At 41.1% G+C, this 19,325-nt stretch overlaps 1 protein-coding gene across 4 annotated transcripts in view; it reads left to right on the top strand.

Annotated features, from left to right (window-relative positions):
* Positions 1 to 19,325, top strand: part of taf1 (TAF1 RNA polymerase II, TATA box binding protein (TBP)-associated factor) — a 152,246-nt gene that overhangs the window by 35,184 nt on the left and 97,737 nt on the right. For all 4 annotated transcript variants that reach the window (XM_080187541.1, XM_080187538.1, XM_080187540.1 and 1 more), the window contains 5 exons: positions 2,605 to 2,836; positions 3,156 to 3,278; positions 7,736 to 7,903; positions 9,921 to 10,048; positions 16,897 to 17,004. In XM_080187541.1, coding sequence (XP_080043667.1) covers positions 2,605 to 2,836; positions 3,156 to 3,278; positions 7,736 to 7,903; positions 9,921 to 10,048; positions 16,897 to 17,004 — 759 coding nt within the window. The remainder of the gene's footprint in view (positions 1 to 2,604; positions 2,837 to 3,155; positions 3,279 to 7,735; positions 7,904 to 9,920; positions 10,049 to 16,896; positions 17,005 to 19,325) is intronic.

Raw genomic sequence — 19,325 nt, 5'->3', positions numbered from 1 at the left:
TTTCCATAGGCGTATTGCCAAAACAATCTGAAGGTGTCTCTTCTGGGCATGAAAAAACACTTTCTATGTCCTGGACGATAGATGCCTTACTATTTTGACACCTAATGTTTTAATAACTGTCCCGGTGCTGGCAACTATAATGTATATTCTGCTTTCTTATAGATTCTAGCTACTGAACTTCTGAATTCCTATCGTCATTTCTGCAGCGCTCACATTCTGACGTTTGGCGAACATATACATTATTCAGTAAAAATATACTTAATATAGTAAAATACATCACTTAATATATGAATACTTAAGAATCATATCTCATTTTAATTCTGTGACTGCATTCTCACATGAGCAAACTGCTAACATTATCTTGTTAGGTAAAAATCATCGTAACCCTTTCCCTCCAAGCTATCACTAAGAACTAAAAATCTATCTGTGGATCTGCTAGCTGATACAAAATCCCTGTCCACAATGGTACTATTCTCTAATGCAACATTAACCTTGTATGGCACTTAACCAAATGTCTTCTGAAAGTCCAAATAGATCACATCCACAGGACCCCCATTATCTATCTTGCTGGTTAGATCCTCAAAGAACTCTAGCAGGTTTGTCAAACAAGACTTGTCCTTCACAAAACCATGCTGACACTGGTGAATTGAGCCTTGCTTTTCCAGATGTTCAGTCACGTTCTCCTTGATGGTTGACTCCAGCAACTTTCCCACCACAGAGGCCAAGCTGACTGGTCTATAGTTTCCCACTTTTTGTCTCTTTCCTTTCTTGAATACCAGAACTGTTTTTCTTACACTCAAACTGAATGTTAACATATAATATTGTGATCCTCTTTTCAGAAGGCTCCTGGTATGAAATCATAATCTAAAGCATCCAGTTCCCTTATTGATTACACCCTGTGTTCTAAGAAATTGTCTTGGATACGTTCTATGAACTCGTCCTTGGGGCTCCTTTTGCTAGCTTGACTTGCCCGATCTAAATGAAGATTAAAATCAGAACCTTTCTTGCAAGAAATTATTATTTCTTGATTTATATTCTGTTCTGAGGCCTCACTATTGTTAAGGGGGTATTGTCCACTATTTACACCACTTCAAATGCCCTTTCCTGACCTCAGTCACCTGACTAAGCAGCACGATGACATAATGATAAGAACTGCTGTCTCACAGCACCAGGGACCCACATTCAATTCTGGCCTTGGCAGACTGTGGAATTTGCATAGCCTCCCTGTGTTCCTCTGGGTCCTCCGGTTTCCTCCAAAAATGTGCAAGTTAGGTTGATTGGCCATGGTAAATTGCTCTTTAGTGTCTGGGGGTTGGCAGGATAAATACCTGGTGGTGGTGTTGTTGTTGGTGCAGACTCGAAGGGCAGAATGCCCTCCTGCATTGTAGGGATTCTTTGACTGCCCATTTCTGTACCGATGACTCATGCCCCTAAAAGTTCAGCCACTAAAGGACACAGCCCATATATACTAAAACTGTTGAGTGTTGTTTAGTTGGTAGTACTCATGCCTTTGACTCAGAAGATTGTGGATTCAAAATCCACTTGAGAGACTTATGCAGAAAATCTGAGCTGTCCAGTATTGCACATTTGGATATGAAGTCTTTCAGATGAGACATTTAAACTTCGGCCTTGTTTTCCCCTTGAGAACGTAAAGAGCGCTATTTCATTGAGTAGAGACTTCTCTACTTTGTTTAAGTCAATATTTCTCCCTTGAATAACGGCACTAAAAAATGCAGATTATCTTTTCATTATCACATTGCATTTCCTATAATACAGCGTTTACACTTCATTAACTGTAAAGTGCTTTGAGATGGCCTGAGGCCATGAAAGTTGCTACATAAATGCAAGTCTTTCTTAAAAATTCACTTCCAAATCCTTTTAATGGATCATTGGCAATGTTGCCTGTGAGGTGAATATGTGCACGAAGAAGGGGAAGTGGGGATGAAAGATAGATGGGAATGAAGGTGTGGAGTGGGGCACTTGGGGATGAAAGGGAGGGGTGGGATGAAGGTGAGCAGTGGATTGGGGGAGGTGGGATGGTGAGGAGCGGGGGGAGGTGAAGAAGTAGTGGTGGGGTGGGGGATTTGGGGAAGAAGGCGAGGTGTGACTACACAGCAATCTGGAATGTACTGTACATTCCAAATAACCGTTCACCACTTTGTAAAAGGTCAGCAGATGTTATAATGTAATATGCCTGTGACTAATAACACAGTGCTCAGAAGAGATTGCAGTGGTCAGTGGTTAAAAATATTGAGATGTGACTGAAATAGTAATAAACACAATAATGTATGTTTTATAGCAGATATTTTCTTTAAAATACTTATTTTGTATTGTCAGTAGTGGCATATAAGTTTAGTTAGAAAATTATGAATATCAGCCACACTCCAGGCTTTGAACATAAAATATTGAAAGAGTGCTGCAGTCAGTGTTCGCGGTGCTATCTTTTGGACATTTGAAGAAACGTGCCACACAATTCTTTGGGATGTCCTGAGAACTTGTTTCTTCTTGCTATATTTTGTTATAGTATCACTCCATCAAGCACTGTAGTTTGATGTCTTTGTTAGTGGTGACATTAATTGTAAAAATCTGTGTTCATGATTTTAGGAGTCTGTTGAGGAGATGGAAAAATCAACTGATGAGACGGAGTTGCAGAATGAAATGGAGGCTCTTCTAGATGAGCATTTTCTCATGGTTACACAGCTTCCCTGGGAAGAGGACATTATTTGGAATGGAGAGGATGTTAAACATAAGACCACAAAATCCCAGCGAGCCAGTTTAGCTGGGTGGTTGCCATCCAGCATGACCCGAAATGCTACAGCATACAATGCACAACAAGGTATGAACGTTTGCTTCATTCTGTTTATTCTTGTGGATTAAAGCTTTTTAGAAGGAGACATGGGCTAGGCTGATAGAAAACAGTGCTTTTATTTTCTTCACATTTCACAGCTATCATATTCTGTGAACATAATGGACAGAAGCCAAAATCATCACTCATCAGCCAATTGACAATAGAAAAGTCATAACATTCGTGCAGTAACTATTATTCTTGTTTAATGGTTAATTGTATATTTTTTTCCTGTTGACACTGTCCCCATCTCTCGTAACAGTTTTCTTTCCAACATCATTTCAAGCACTTTCATTTCTTTTCTGTTAAGGGCTCAACCGTGGCACTTCTTGGTTGTCGAATCCTGTGCCTCCCACACCAGTTCAGAAAAGTACAATGCCTGGTCCTCCAATCCTAGCCAAAGGGAAGGACAAACATATACCAGAACAGCATGGTATGGTACCCCAGCAAATAGTGCATATGTTTTTTGAGGGTTAAAGAATGAATGATAGGCTGGGTTTTTCAAAGTGGTTTAATGAAAAGAAAATCATGTTGAATTTCTTCACTAAAATTAGAAAATAATTTCCATTAAAAGAAAAAGTTGTGCGACAGTAGTGTGTGTTCTATAGTGACGAGTAGATACCTGCAGACAGGGAAGACTTACGTATTCTAGGAATGGTGTGAGGAAGCACATGTATATTGTACAGGATGCAGAGTGTTATGGCACATGAAGTTTGGTAAATGTGATATGTAGAGTGGAGGGCCGGGAAAATAAAGTGTATGTTATACATTTGAAGCAAATGGACAAAAGTGTATGTTGTGCTGCAGGCCATGCTAGGAGTAGGCAAGGGGAGGTAGAAACAAGTAGAAGAAATTGTGTGTATTGAAGGAAGTGGGGGTTTGGGGAGGGATGATGAAGATTTTTTTCATAAAATATAATTCACTTCCAATGAAATTGCAGTTTCACAGGGTAGCTGGCTTAGCCCATCTATCTTAAATTGCTTTGTGAATGACTCACTCTATCATGATGTTAGCAGTAGAAGGCAGAGGAATGGCAATGGTGAACTGCTCATTCGGAGAGCCAGTGCAGCCATGATGGGCTGAATGCTCTCCTGCTGTGCTGTAATGATTCTGTGGTTCAGAAGTGGGGCTGTTTATTCTTTTGGAGTAGGTTGGCATTGCTGTCTAGGCCAGCATTTATTGCCCCTCCCGGTTGCTCTTCATGATGTTTTAACAGTGGTCAACTTCACTCCTAATTATTTGGATCATGAAACTGTCCATGCCTGCATAGAGCAACATCAGGAAACAGCCAGACCTGGACTGATAAGTAAAAAGTAAAATTCACTGCAAATGAGTGCCAGGAAATTACCATTTCCAACAAGAAAGGTTCAAACCATCACCACCTGGCATTAATAGAAATACCATTCCCAAGTTCTCCACCATCAATATCCTGAGATTACAACTCACTCAACTGGACCAGCCACATAAATACCAATTATGCCAGACCAGGTCAAGGAAGGTGAAACTTTTCCATATCTGTAAAGTGCAATGATGGAATACTTGCTTGGATGGGAGCAATCTACAACAACACTTCATTGTGACACAATCCAGGACCAAGTGGTCCTCTTGATTGTCTATCATTGGCGTACCATGGCTGTGATGGGTGTCCTATCTGCTGCAGCTTACTAAGGCTTCTTCAGCAGCGCCTCCCAAACTCGCATCCTCTATCAACTACAAAGGCAAGGGTTGCTGGTGAATGGAAGCACTACCACCTCCAAGTTCCCCTCCAAGTTCACACACTATTTACATCCATTAATATTTATTGTCATTCCTTGATTGTTGCTGGGTCAAATTTGTGGAATTCCCTACTTAACAACGTGAGAGCACTTTGACCATAAAGATTGGTTCAAGAAAGCAGCTGACCATATCCTTCTTGGGGTAGGTAGAATTAGGCAATAAATGTTGATCTTGCCAACATTGTAAATGTCACCAAATACAAAGAAAAACAATATTTAGTGAGCATGATTGTGAGGCAAAATATTTCACTGCAGCTTAATGCAAAACAAATAATTTTGAATTTCTTCATTAAAGTTAGGAAAAATTTCTGTATTTAAAAGAAAGTCATGGAACTGTGTTGTATGATTATTTTGCAAAAAATATTTAAACATTTTAAATGTGACAAAAGTAGCATGTTTAATTGGTGTTTGGTAAATCACAATTTTACTTTAATTTATCCTTGGCCCATGTTGTTTGTTGATATCCAGTACTGGATAAACAGATATTTCTGCCCATTCAAGAATGAAGCCTTTAGCCCCTTCACAAATTCCATTCCCTGGCTGTGACTCCATGTGATTATTGCCTCAGCTCGTCAGCTGCTGAAACCTTTGTTTAAGCCTTTGTTATCTCTTGATCCAACAATAGCAGCACTCTCCTGGTACATCTCCTGTGTTGCATGCTTGGGGTAAACTTACTGTTAGGGTGCTGGATCAGAACTCCCAAGTTAAATTAGGAAGCCAAGCTAGAGTCCGACAATTTTTCTATTTGGCACAAATGTGAGGAGAGGATTTTTTTTTAGAAATGATTCCACTAACAAAGTAGGGATCTTCTGTAGTGAATCAAACTTTATTTAATAACATAGTTTAAATGTAACCCTAATAAATGAAGCAGCTGAACTATTAACGGATGAACAATATTTATAAGTGAAAGGTTGCAACTTTACTTTCTAGCTCATGACTGTTCCAATTCTAAATAAGCTTAATTTATGCATAGATCAAAACCACTTATAAAGAAATAAGCGAGCAAGCCTAGGCTTGCGTTTTTTTTCAGAGACAAAAGCCTGCAAAATCCTTCTAACTTCACCCAGGCTTCAGCTGCAACTGACTACTTTCTGCAAAAGCTTTTTTATTCTGCTACAGATCCAGCTCTGCATATAAACCACATCATTATATGACCCTGTCAGTCACTTCAATCAGAAATCCCAGTGGAACTGAAGTAAATAAAAGTCCATTAGCTCTACTTAAAATAAGCACTTGCAAGGCTAAAATGAATAATTATCCTACTCTCCCAAAATCTGAGCTGTATTCCTATCAAACGTACCAGCTCCCTGTAGAATAATGCTGAAATTTTAAACATTCCTCATAAACGTAGAAAGACAATGTGTTTTATTTATCATCACATGACAAACATGGACAGTGAAAGTCAGAAAAGACCCCTTGCTTCATTTAACCTGCCCCACATGTGATACCTCACCTAAACGCTTTAGTTTCCTGATCGTGATGGAAAACCAGATAAAAATGCAGGCTAATTTGAAAATCTGCACATATTGAAACTTGGTTGCCTATGTATATCCCAGTGTGCACTATATCATGTTTACCGTTCAGCCTCTTTCAGTTTTGAAATTCCTCTTACAGTCTGTCTCTTTGACCAAACTTTTGGCAACCTGTCTCAATATCATCTTTTGTGGCCATAAGGTATAGGCCAGTGAGCTTGACGTCAATGGTAGGGAAATTGTTGGAGAAGATTCTTAGAGATAAGATCTACCTGCATTTAGAACAGAATAGTCTCATCAGCAATAGTCAACATGGTTTTGTACGAGGGAAGTTTTGCCTCACAAATTTGGTTGAGTTTTTTGAGGAGGTGACAAAAATGATTGACAAGGGAAGGGCCGTAGATGTCGTTTACATGGATTTTAGTAAAGCATTTGAAAAGGTCCCTCGTGGCAGGCTGGTGCAAAAGGTTAAATCACACGGGATCAAGAGTGAACTAGCTACATGGATTCAGAACTGGCATAGCCATAGAAGACAGAGGGTAGTAGTGGAGGGGTCTTTTTCTGATTGGAGGTCTGTGACTAGTGTTCCGCAGGGCTCTGTACTGCGATCTCTGCTGTTTGTGATATATACAAATGATTTGGAAGATGATGTAGCTGGTCTGATTAGTAAGTTTGCAGACGATACCAAGATTGCTGGAGTTGCGGATAGCGATGAACATTCTCAGAGAGTATAGCAGGATATAGATAGACTGGAAAATTGGGCGGAGAAATGGCAGATGGAAATTAATCCAAATAAATGCGAAGTGATGCATTTTGGTAGATCTAATGCAGGGGGAGCTGTACAATAAATGGCAGAATCACCAGGAGTACAGGCACACAGAGGGATCTAGGTATGCAAGTCCACAGATCCTTAAAGGTGGCAACCTAGGTGGAAAAGGTGCTTTTATTGGACGGGGCATAAAGTATTAAAGTTGGCATATGATGTTGCAGTTATATAGAACGTTGGTTAAGCCACATTTGGAATACTGCATCCAATTCTGGTCGCCACACTACCAGAAGGATGTGGAGGCTTTGGAAAGAGTGCAGAAAAGGTTTACCAGGATGTTGCCTGGTATGGAGGTCTTAGCCATGAGGTGAGATTGAGTAAACTAGGGTTGTTCTCCCTGGAAAGATGGAGGTTGAGCAGCGACCTAATAGAAGTTTATAAAATTATGAAGGGCATAGATAGGGTAAACAGTTGAGAGCTTTTTCCCAGATCGGAAATGACAAACACAAGTGGTCGCAAGTTCAAGGTAAAGGGGGCGAGGTTCAACACAGATATGCAGGGGAAATATTTTACACAGAGTGGTGGGGCCTGGAATGCATTACCAAGCAAGGTGGTTGAGGCAGACACGCTAGGATCTTTAAGACTTATAGCCACATGAACATTCTGGGAGCAGAGAGATACAAACGGATGGTCTAGTTAGGAACACATGATCGGTGCAGGCTTGGAGGGCTGAAGGGCCTGTTCCTGTGCTGTATTGTTCTTTATTCTTCTTTGTTCATAGTTTTCTTTTGTTTCATAATGCTCCTGTGAAGTGTTGTAAAGCCACAATGGTGATTTAATACCGTTTCCCATGTTTACCATTGCTTTCCTTCATTAGCTTCCCAAGAAGATGATAAAACTTGGTATTCCATCTTCCCCATTGATAATGAGGAGCTCGTGTATGGAAGGTGGGAAGATAACATCATTTGGGATGACCAAGCCATGGACAAAATTCTGGAGCCGCCTGTGTTGACTCTTGACCCGAATGATGAAAACATAATTCTTGGTATGTCTTATTATTACAGCAGAACAATAAAACCTAAAGACAGTTAAAACTTTCCAAACTTAACATAGGATAATTTTAATACAGTATGGGATAGAACCTTATCAGCTGATCAATATATTTGACTGAATTTCAGCTGACAAAGATTCCATTACACCTATTTTAAAGAGCAGCAATGATGTCTTGCTAACACCAGTTCCTTGGTGAGCATTTCTACAATAGTTTAATTGGTTATTTATCTCACTGTTATTTGGGAGCCTTGCTAAGTGCAAATTGACTATCTTTTATCACTGAGCTACAATAGTGATTGCAATCCAAACATATTTGATTGGTTGTGAAGTACTTTGTGACATCCTGAGGCCCATATAAGTGCAAATTTGTTTTTTTCTGAATTACAGAAATAGCATTTAAAAGCAAAAGTTTATTTAACAGTTTAACATAAGAACATAAGAAATAGGAGCAGGTGTAGGCCATCCAGCCCTTCGAGCCTGCCCCGCCATTCAATAAGATCATGGCTGATCTGTCACTGCTCAGTTCCACTTTCCCGCCCTCTCCCCATAACCCTTAATCCCCTCTCCTATCAAAAACCCATCAACCCGCGTCTTAAAAATATTTAGCGAGGCAGCCTCCACCACTTCAACGGGCAGAGAATTCCAGAGATTCACCACCCTTTGAGTGAAGAAGTTCCTCCTCAACTCCGTTCTAAACCGCCCCCCTTTTATCTTGAGGCTGTGCCCCCTAGTCCTATTGTCTTTTTTGAGCGGGAAGAGTCTTTCCACCTCTATCCTATCCATCCCATTCATCATCTTATACGTCTCAATGAGATCTCCTCTCATTCTTCTAAACTCTAACGAGTACAAGCCCAGTTTATTCAGCCTCTCCTCATAGCTCAACCCCCTCAACTCCGGTATCAGCCTAGTAAACCTCCTCTGCACTCCCTCCAAGGCCAAAATATCTTTGCGCAGGTGCGGCGCCCAAAAATGCACACAGTACTCCAGTTGCGGCCTCACCGATGCCCTATACAGCTGCAGCAAGACCTCCCTACTTTTATATTCAATCCCCTTCGCTATGAAGGCCAGCATCCCATTCGCCTTCCTGACCACCTGCTGCACCTGCAAGCTGGGTTTTTGCGACTCACGCACAAGGACCCCGAGGTCCCTCTGCACCGTCGCCTGCTGCAGTTTTTCGCCCCGTAAGTAATAGTCCTTCCTACCATTCTTCCTACCAAAGTGGACCACCTCACACTTGCCAACATTAAATTCCATTTGCCATTTCCTGGCCCATTCGCCCAGCCTATCTAGATCCTTCTGCAGACTCTCCACACCCTCCGCGCAATTTGCCGTTCCCCCAATCTTGGTGTCATCAGCAAATTTCGACAGTCTACACTCGGTTCCCTCCTCCAGATCATCTATATAAATGGTAAAAAGCTGAGGCCCCAGCACCGACCCCTGGGGCACTCCACTAGTCACCATCCGCCAATCTGAATAGCACCCGTTGACCCCCACTCTCTGCCTCCTATTTGACAACCAATCCTCTATCCACGCTAACACCCTACCCCCAACTCCATGTCCCTCGACCTTCTGCAATAACCTCTTGTGAGGCACTTTGTCAAACGCCTTCTGAAAATCTAGAAAGACCACATCCACCGGCTCTCCTCTATCCACCGCCCTAGACACATCCTCATAGAACTCCAGTAAATTTGTCAGGCACGACTTCCCTTTAATGAAACCGTGCTGCGTCTGCTCTATCAAGCAATTCCCTTCAAGATGCCTCGCAATTTCCTCCTTAATGACAGATTCTAACATTTTACCTACCACAGACGTGGTATAGTTGATTTAAGAACTGCATTTGTTTTTGAGTAATGGTGATAATGGCTTTCCTTTTTATACAAAGCCAGGGATCAGTAGTGAATAGCATAATGTTATCAGTTTCATTCTGTAATATTATGCATTATGCACTCAGATTTCTATTGAAATGTACTGCTAGATGAACATTTGCAACTGCTGTGCTTTTATTCCAGAAATTCCTGATGAAAAAGAGGAGATGACATCTAACTCTCCTTCCAAAGAGAATAAAAAAGAATCATCAGCTCGCAAGAGTCGCATCCTGTTGGGAAAAACTGGTGTCATCAAGGATGAACCACAACAGGTCAGTGTAATAGAAGGTCAGTGGGATTGAGATGAGAGACAATGCAATGAAATAGTTTTTGTCATTTCTGGTTTTCAAAGTTTGTTAACGTGTAACATTATCTGTTTGCAATATCAGACTGAGAGGCTGCAGAAAAACTTAGATTAAGGGCTCCACTGCATCAGCTTGTAGATCCGTATGTGAGACTTCATAGTTTCAGCTTTAAATGCAGAAGGCCCCCCATAGATCCACTTATCAGATGATGTGTAAAAGATGTAGCTGGTCATTTGTTCAGGATTGTATAATGAAAGCATATCATTCCCACCTCTATTTTCTTTCTGATAGCTTTCTTGTCTGACAGCAGGCAGTCATCTGGTCGAGGCCTGTAAAGGAAGCTAGTTCAACCAGTTGCACTATATTAAATGTATTTCTTTTCCTCCACTTTTCCTTCTGCTTTGAAATGGAACAGAATAGGCCATTTGCCCACTCGACGTTTCTCTGCCATTCAGTCAGTTCATGGCTGACCACCTACCTCAATTATACCTTTCTGTACTATCCATACCCCTCTTGATTCCCTTATTTGTTAAATATCTAGTGATCTCTGTCCTGAATACCCTCAGTAACTAAGTAGCTACAATTCTCTGGGGTAGAGCTGGCCAAAGATTCACAATCCTTTCAGCTATGACTCAGTAGGTAACACTCTTGCTCCTGACTCTGAATGTTGTGATTTCATATTGCATTTCAGGGCTGATGGAATGTTGTGTTGTCAGCGGTGTCATCATCTGGATCAAATAGTAAACTGAGGCCCCCATCTGCCACCTCAGGTGGACATAATGGCACTATTTCATAGAAAAGGAGGGGCATAATTCTGGCCAATATTTATCTCTCCATGAACTAAGAAACTGATTATCAGCTCATTATCATATTACTGTTTATGAGAGCTTGCCTTAAGCAAAGTCCTGCAGTTCTGTCATGTCGTGAATAATGATGGGCAATTAAATAACTGTACAGAGGAGATTTCTCTCCCATCCTCAATGATGGGAGAGCCTAGCACATCAGTGCAAAAGACAAGTCTTTGTAACCATCTTCAGCCAGATGTGCCAAGTGGATGATCCATCTTAACCCCTTCCTGAGGTCCCCAGCTTCACCAATGCCAGTCTTCAACCAATTTGATTCATTACATGTATTATAAACAAATGGCTGAAGACACTGAATATAAAGAACAAAGAAAATTACAGCACAGGAACAGGCCCTTCGGCCCACCAAGCCTCCACCCACCATGCTGCCTGACTGAACTAAAACCCCCTACCTTTCTAGGGACTATGTCCCTCCATTCCCATCAAATTCATGTATTTGTCAAGATGCCCTTTAAAAATCACTATCCTATTTGCTTCCAGTACTCAGCATCAAGTTCCAGGCACCCACCACCTGTATGTAAAAAAAAAAAACTTGCCTCTTGGGCCACTGTCTGTGTGGATTCTGAAATTTCTCCTTGTGTCTGCGTATGTTTCCTCCAGGTGCTCTGGTTTCTCCCAGTCCCAAAGATGTGCTAGTTAGGTGCATGGGCCATGCTAAACTCTCCCTCAGTGTTAGCTGAACAGGTACTGGAGTGTGGCAACTAAGGGATTTTTCACAGTAACTTCATTGCAGTGTTAATGCAAGCCTACCTGTGGCACTAATAAATAAACTAGTTTGCTCATCCTGTTTTGCTTTATTTATCTTTTGCTGTGTTTTAAAATCCTACCAATCCTTAACCTTACCGCTCCTCTTGGCAGCATTATATATCTCTTCATTTATTCTAAAAGAATCTTCAACTTCTCTTGCTAGTTATTATTGAACTACCTTTTTTGTGGAGGTTTTTATTCCTTAACGGAATGCAGATTTATTGCGAGTTTTGAATTAATTCTCTAAATGTCTGCCTCATGGCCTGTCTTTTATTTGCAGCTAAACTGACCTTCATATCTGTGTGTTTTTTTTTTCAGATTTAAAATCCTAGTTTCTGGCTTAACAAAATTACTTTCCAAAACTAATATAAAAATCAATTATGTTATCACTCATCCCCAGAGGCTCCTGCATCACAAGGCTATTATTTCACCCCATCTTACTAGGCAATACTAGATACAACATAGCCAGATCCCTTGTGGGTTCTGTGATGTACTGATCGACAAAACTATTGCAAATACATTCCATGAACTCGTCTTCCACACTATTACTTCAAATTTTGTTTTCCCAAGCCTGTACGAAGATTACCAAAGAGGGAATGTTGAAGTCTCTCTCTTGCCCAAGTTGAAGAGGAATGTTGAAGCAACATAGTGTGAATGTTGAAAATCTGAAATATAAATGGAAAATACTGGAAGCACTAGGCAAATCAGGCAACATCTGTGGAGAGAGAAGCAGAATTAATGTTTGCAGTTGGTGAGCTGAATTTTGACTATAGGTCATGACTTGAAATGGTAACTTTTTGATCCACAGATGCTGCTTGTCACTCAGTACTTACAGCAGAATCTGTTTTTATTATTGAAGAGAAATATTGGTATTGTTGCCAGGATATTTCATTCAGTAACATGCACATATAGTGAGCTATGTTTGCTAATAGTGCTCAATTGCACGTATCGTGTCAGTACTTAGTGTTAGGGTCTTGGACCAGAATCCCAAGTTACTCTATGTGCCTGTATTGGCATAAATGTGAGGTTAGAATGTTCCACTGACAAATTAAGGACCTTTTATATTAAAACCAACTTTAATTAATAACACAGTTTAGTTGCAGCTCTAACAACTAAAGCAGCTTAACTGTTAACAGTTGAACAATATTTAAAAACGAAAGGAAACAACTTTAGTTTCTAACTTACCACTGTTTTAGTTCCAAATAAGCAATATTCCTCTTTTTGTTGTAAATGCTACTTTAAACACAATTAGCAACCATAAATGAGTGTAGACAGCCTTAAAGCTTCCAGAGAGAGAAAATGATTTTCAAAGCAGCCTGTCTTCAAACAAACTCTAGCCATAACTGAAAAGCTGTTTCGCCCTTACAAACCTAGCACTTCCCATTAACTACATCTTACGTTACCCTGCCTACCTAAATCTACGTTCATTCCTTTAATCGAAAACCCCAGGGTACCTTTTTTTTGGTAAACAACTCTATTAGCTCTATCTTAGTAAACACTGCATGGCTAAAATGAATAGTTATCCTGCTTTCTCAGTATCTGAGCTATATGTTTTCCTGACACATCGACTGCCTGTAGCATAAAGCTGAAACTTTAAATATTCTCCTTAAACAAAACAAAATTCATTGCGCTACAATCACCATAATCGTAAATTTGACATGATGTCTACCAAATTTTGCTTGTACTCAGTTTTACCAATGCCAGATTAAGCTATATGTCCCAGTGGTGCACTTTGGATTTGATTTGATTTATTATTGTCATATGTTTTAAAATACAGTGAGAAGTATTGTTTCGTGTGCACTATACAGACAAAGCATACTGTTCATAGAGAAGGAAACGAGAGAGTGCAGAATGTAGTGTTAAAGTCATAGAACATTACAGTGCAGTACAGGCCCTTTGGCCCTCAATGTTGCGCCGACCTGAGAAACCAATCTAAAGCCCATCTAACCTACAGTATTCCAATATCATCCATATGTTTATCCAATGACCATTTCAATGCCCTTAATGTTGGCGAGTCCACTACTGTTGCAGGCAGGGCATTCTGCGCCCTTGCTCCTCTGAGTAAAGAACCTACCTCTGACATCTTTCCTATATCTATCACCCCTCAATTTAAAGCTATGTCCCTTCGTGCTGGCCATCTCCATCCAAGGAAAAAGGCTCTCATTGTCCACCCAATCTAATCCTCTGATCATCTTATATGCCTCTATTAAGTCACCTCTTAACCACCTCCTCTCTAATGGAAACAGCCTTTAAGTCCCTCAGCCTTTCCTCATAAGGCCTTCCCACCATACCAGGCAACATCCTGGTAAATCACCTCTGCCCCCTTTCCAATGCTTCCACATCCTTCCTATAATGCGACGATCAGAACTGTGGTATTCCAAGTGCGGCCGCACCAGAGTTTTGTGCAGCTGCAACATGACCTCGTGACTCCGAAACTCGATCCCTCTAGCAATAAAAGCTAGCACACAGTATGCCTTTTTAACGATCCTATCAACCTGGGTGACAACTTTCAAGGATCTATGCACATGGAACTGAGATCTCCCTGGTCACCCACGTTACCAAATAAAGATCACTAGCTCAGTACTCTGTATTCCTGTTACTCTTTCCAAAGTGAATCAATTCACGCTTTTCTGCATTAAATTCCATTTGCCTCCTCTCAGCCCAGCTCTGCAGCTTATCTTGTCCCCCTGTAACCTGCAACGTCCTTCTGCACTGTCCACAACTCCTCCAACTTTAGTGTCATCTGAAAATTTACTAACCCATCCTTCTATGCCCTCATCTAGGTCATTTATAAAAATTACAAATAGCAGTGGCCCCAAAACAAATCCTTGCGGTGTACCACTAGGAACTGAACTCCAGGATGAGCATCTCCCATCAACCACCACCCTCTGTCTTCTTACAGCTAACCAATTTCTGATCCAAACCGTTAAATCATCCTCAATCCTGTGCCTCCTTATCTTCTGCAATAGCTTACTGTGGGGAACCTTATCAAACGCTTGACTGAAATCCATAAACACCATATCAACTGCTTTATCCTCATCTACTTCTTTGGTCACCTTCTCAAAGAACTCAATAAATTTTGTGAGGCATGACCTACCCTTCACAAAACTCTGTTGACTATCCCTAATCAAATTATTCCTTTCTAGATGATCATAAATCCTATCTCTTATAATCCTTTCCAAAACTTTACCCACAACAGAAGTAAGACTCACTGGTATAATTACCAGGGTTGTCTCTACTCCCCTTCTTGAACAAGGGGACAACATTTACTATCCTGCAGTCTTCTGGCACTATTCCTATAGACATTGACAACCTAAAGATCAAAGCCAAAGACTTTGCAATCTCCTCCCTAGGTTCCCAGAGAGTGCTAGGATAAATCCCATCTGGCCCAGGGGACTTATCTATTTTCATACTTCACAGAATTGCTAACACCACCTCCTTATGAACCCCAGTCCCGTCTAGTCTAATAGCCTGTATTGCAGTATTCTCCTCGACAACATTGTCTTTTTCCTGTGTGAATACTGATGAAAAATATTCATTTAGCGCCTCTCCTATCTCCTCGGAGTCCATGCACAACTTCCCACTACTATCCTTGACTGGCCCTAATCTTACCGTAGTCATTCTTTTATTCCTGACATACCAATAGAAAGCTTTAGGGTTTTCCTTGATCCTACCTGTCCTGGCTCTTATTAGCTCTCTCTTTACGTTCTTCCTGGCTAACTTGTAACTCTCAAGCCCCCTAACTGAGCCTTCACGTCTCATCTTGACATAAGTCTCCTTCTTCCTCTTTACAAGAAATTCAATTTCTTTAGTAAACCACGGTTCCCTCGCTCGACCATTCCTCCTTGCCTGACAGGTACATACATATCAAGGACATGCAGTAGTCTTTGAACAAGTTCCACATTTCATTTGTGCTCATCCCCTGCAATTTCCTTTGACATCCTAAATCTTGCCTAATTGCATCATAATTTCCTTTCCCCCAGCTATAACTGTTGCCCTGCGGCATATATCTATCCCTTTCCATCGCTAATGGAAACGTAACCGAATTGTGGTCACTATCACCAAAGTGTTCACCTACCTCCAAATCTAACACCTGGCCTCGTTCATTACCCAGTACCAAATCCAATGTGGCCTCGCCTCTTGTTGGCCTATCAACATACTGTGTCAGGAAACCCTCCTGCACACATTGGATAAAAACTGACCCATGTAAAGTGCTCGAACTATAGCTTTTCCAGTCAATATTTGTAAAGTTAAAATCCCCCATAACAACTACCCTGTTACTTTCGCTCCTGATGTGGAGATGCTGGCATTGGACTGGGGTAAACACAGTCGGAGGTTTCACAACACCAGGCTGGGGTCCAGCGGGTTTGTTTGGTGGTGGACGCCACTGGCTTTCGGGGCGCTGTTCCTTTGTCAGATGACTGGTAAACTCCCTCGCCTGACGAGGGAGTGGCGTTCCAGAGGTGGGTGGCGTTTGCTGCCGGGTGGACCTGTAGGACTTTGACCTGGTATTGTGAGACGACTTATTTTTGCTCCTTTCCAGAATCATCTTTGCAATCCTTTCCTCTACATCTCTGGAACTTTTTGGTGGCCTATAGAAAACTCCCAACAGGGTGATCTCTCCTGTTTCTAACCTCAGCCCATACTACCTCAGTAGACGAGTCCTCATCAAATGTTCTTTCTGCCACTGTAAAACTGTCCCTGACTAACAATGCCACACCTCCCCCTCTTTTACCACCTTCCCTAATCTTACTGAAACACCTAAACCCTGGAACCTGCAACAACCATTCCTGTCCCTGCTGTATCCATGTCTCACAGCTAGGATGTAGAGAAGGATCAACTTAATGCAAGATAAATCCATTCAAAAGTCTGACAGCAGGGAAGAAGCTGTTCTTGAGTTGGTTGGTTCGTGACCTCAGACTTTGTATCTTTCACCCGACGGAAGAAGGTGGAAGAGAGAATGTCTGGGGTGCTAGGGTCCTTAATTATGCTAGCTGCTTTGCCAAGGCAGTGGGAAATGTAGACAGAGTCAGTGGATGGGAGGCTGGTTTGCGTGATGGACTGGGCTACATTCACAACTTTTTGTAGTTTCTTGCAGTCTTGGGCAGAGCAGAAGCCATACCAAGCTGTTTCTTGTTTTCTTCTTCTTTTGACAACATAGTTGTTCTAGACCGTATTATTTAGTGTCCCCTCTGTCTTTGATAGAACATGTCACAGCCAGAGATCAAGGATCCCTGGAATCTTTCAAATGATGAGTTTTACTACCCCAAACAGCAAGGACTGCGAGGGACATTTGGAGGCAACATTATCCAGGTGAGTAGAGCTGGGCAGCCACATTCTCCCTAGGTCTGGGTTTTATTTAGTCACGGTCCAGTGCTGTAAGCTATTAAATTGTACCTGTAGAACAGAAGGAGAGGGATACAATTTACTGGCTGTACAATAAAGATTATTGAACAATAATCAGGAACACTCATCCTGGTTATTTCCTTACTGAGCTTAATTATGATAATGTCCTTCCTGACACCTGTCCTGAGATTAGGAACTGACAGGAGTTTGAATCATTGACCACCTTAAATTTGCATGGCTCAGGTATTAAACAGCCTTAGTTAGAGGGGAGCATAAAGAGCAAAGCCAGAAAATGCTTGAAATATGCAGTAATCTAGTTTTATCGTAAGATTATTATAGTGTCTCTTTTTTTTCCACAAATGCTGATTGGCTTGATGTATGTTTGCAACATTTTAAGACTTAAAAGGAAGATACAATGGATGCCAGAAATCTGCAATAAAACAGAAAATATTGGAAATACTGAACTGGTCTTATAAAATCTGAGAGAGAAACAGATATAACATTTCAAGTCAATGACCTTTTAGAGAAGCTGATGTTCACAATAGCCTTCCATCAGTCCTGATATAAAGACCTGAAACTTAACTCTGTTTCCCTCTCTACAGATACTGCAAATGCCCAGCAGATGCCGCAATATCTTCTGTTTTGTTTATTGATTTCAGCACCTGTAGTATTTTTGCTTTTCACTTTTGGGTATTTCGTGTTGTGCTACATCATGTTTAACAGTGCACCAGATACAATATTTGATTTTGTTGGCAAAGGAGGATAGATGATCAGCAAGGAGAACTTTGGAGAAATGAAGTTGGCAAAGGCATTTTGTGAAAGTGTCAGTGTTACAGCAGTAGAGGTGGCAAATATTGCAAAGGTGAAATGAATGATCTTCATGATGGTTAGGATGTGAGATTCAATGGGACAACAAGATTGCACATGTTTCTTTGATTTGATTTATTATTGTCACGTGTATTGGTATACAGTGAAAAATATTGTTTCTTGCATGTTATACAGACAAAGAATACTATTCATAGAGAAGGAAATGAGAGTGCAGAAAGTAGTGTTTCAGTCATAGCTAGAGTGTAGAGAAAGATCAGCTTAATTCAAGGTAGGTCCATTCAGAAGTCTGATGGCAGCAGGGAAGAAGCTGTTCCTGAGTCGGTTGGTATGTGATCTCAAACTTTTGCACCTTATTCCCGAAGGAAGAAGGTGAAAGAGAGAACGCGCCTTTGATTTTGTTTGCAAAGGAAGATAGACGATCAGCAAGGAGAACTTTGGAGAAATGAAGTTGACAAAGGCATTTTGTGGAAGTGTCAGTGTTAAAGTAGTAGAGGTGGCAAATGTTGCATAGGTGAAATGAATGATCTTCGTGATGGTTAGGATATGAGATTCAATGGGACAACAAGATTGCACATGTTTCTTTGATTTGATTTATTATTGTCACATATATTAGTAAACAGCGAAAAGTGTTGCTTCTTGCAAGTTATACAGACAAAGCTTACTGTTCGTAGAGAAGGAAGTGAGACAGTGCAAAATGTAGTGTTTCAGTTATAACTAGGATGTAGAGAAAGATCAGCTTAGTGCAAGGAGGTCCATTCAGAAGTCTGATGGCAGCAGGGAAGAAGCTGTTCCTGAGTTGGTTGGTATGTGACCTCAGACTTTTGCACCTTTTTCCCAAAGGAAGAAAGTGAAAGGGAGAATGTCCGGAGTGTATGGCGTCTTAATTATGCTGGCTGCTTTGCCGAGGCAGCAGGAAGTGTAGACAGAGTCAATGGATGGGAGGCTGGTTTGCGTGATGGATTGAGCTACATTCACGACCTTTTTAGTTTCTTGTGGTCTTGGGCAGAGCAGAAGCCATACTAAGCCTTGATACAACCAGAAAGGATGCTTTTTATGATGCACCTGTAAAAGTTGACGTTTCTGTCTCTATGGATGATGACAGACCTGCTGAGTATGATTTTTAGCAACTGCAGTATTTTGGTTTTATTATGTAAGATTACATGCGGTTCATCAAACCAGGAAGAGTGACTGGTGAGGAAATTGATTTTAATCAGCGCAAGAGAGTAGAGTCTCTGATCTCTTCAGTTCTGCTAGCTTCATATGTCAAAGATTTAGATTCATTCGTGATTTCAGTGTCAGAGATGGGCACTCTGACAGCACAGAAATAGTCTTGGGATAGAGAGATATGCTAGACATTGTCGAAGTAGCCACCTTTTGAAACATGCCGTCTGTAATCACGCAGGGCAGTTGCACTGAGCTGGGTGTCAGAAGTGTGACAATTCAGGAGGATGGCATAGTCA

This window comes from Carcharhinus amblyrhynchos, chromosome 4 (assembly GCF_965287045.1).
Source record: "Carcharhinus amblyrhynchos chromosome 4, sCarAmb.v2.hapA, whole genome shotgun sequence".
Taxonomy (NCBI): Eukaryota; Metazoa; Chordata; class Chondrichthyes; order Carcharhiniformes; family Carcharhinidae; genus Carcharhinus; species Carcharhinus amblyrhynchos.
The sequence above is the reverse complement of the archived record's forward strand: the minus strand, read 5'-3'. Positions and strand labels throughout refer to the sequence as shown.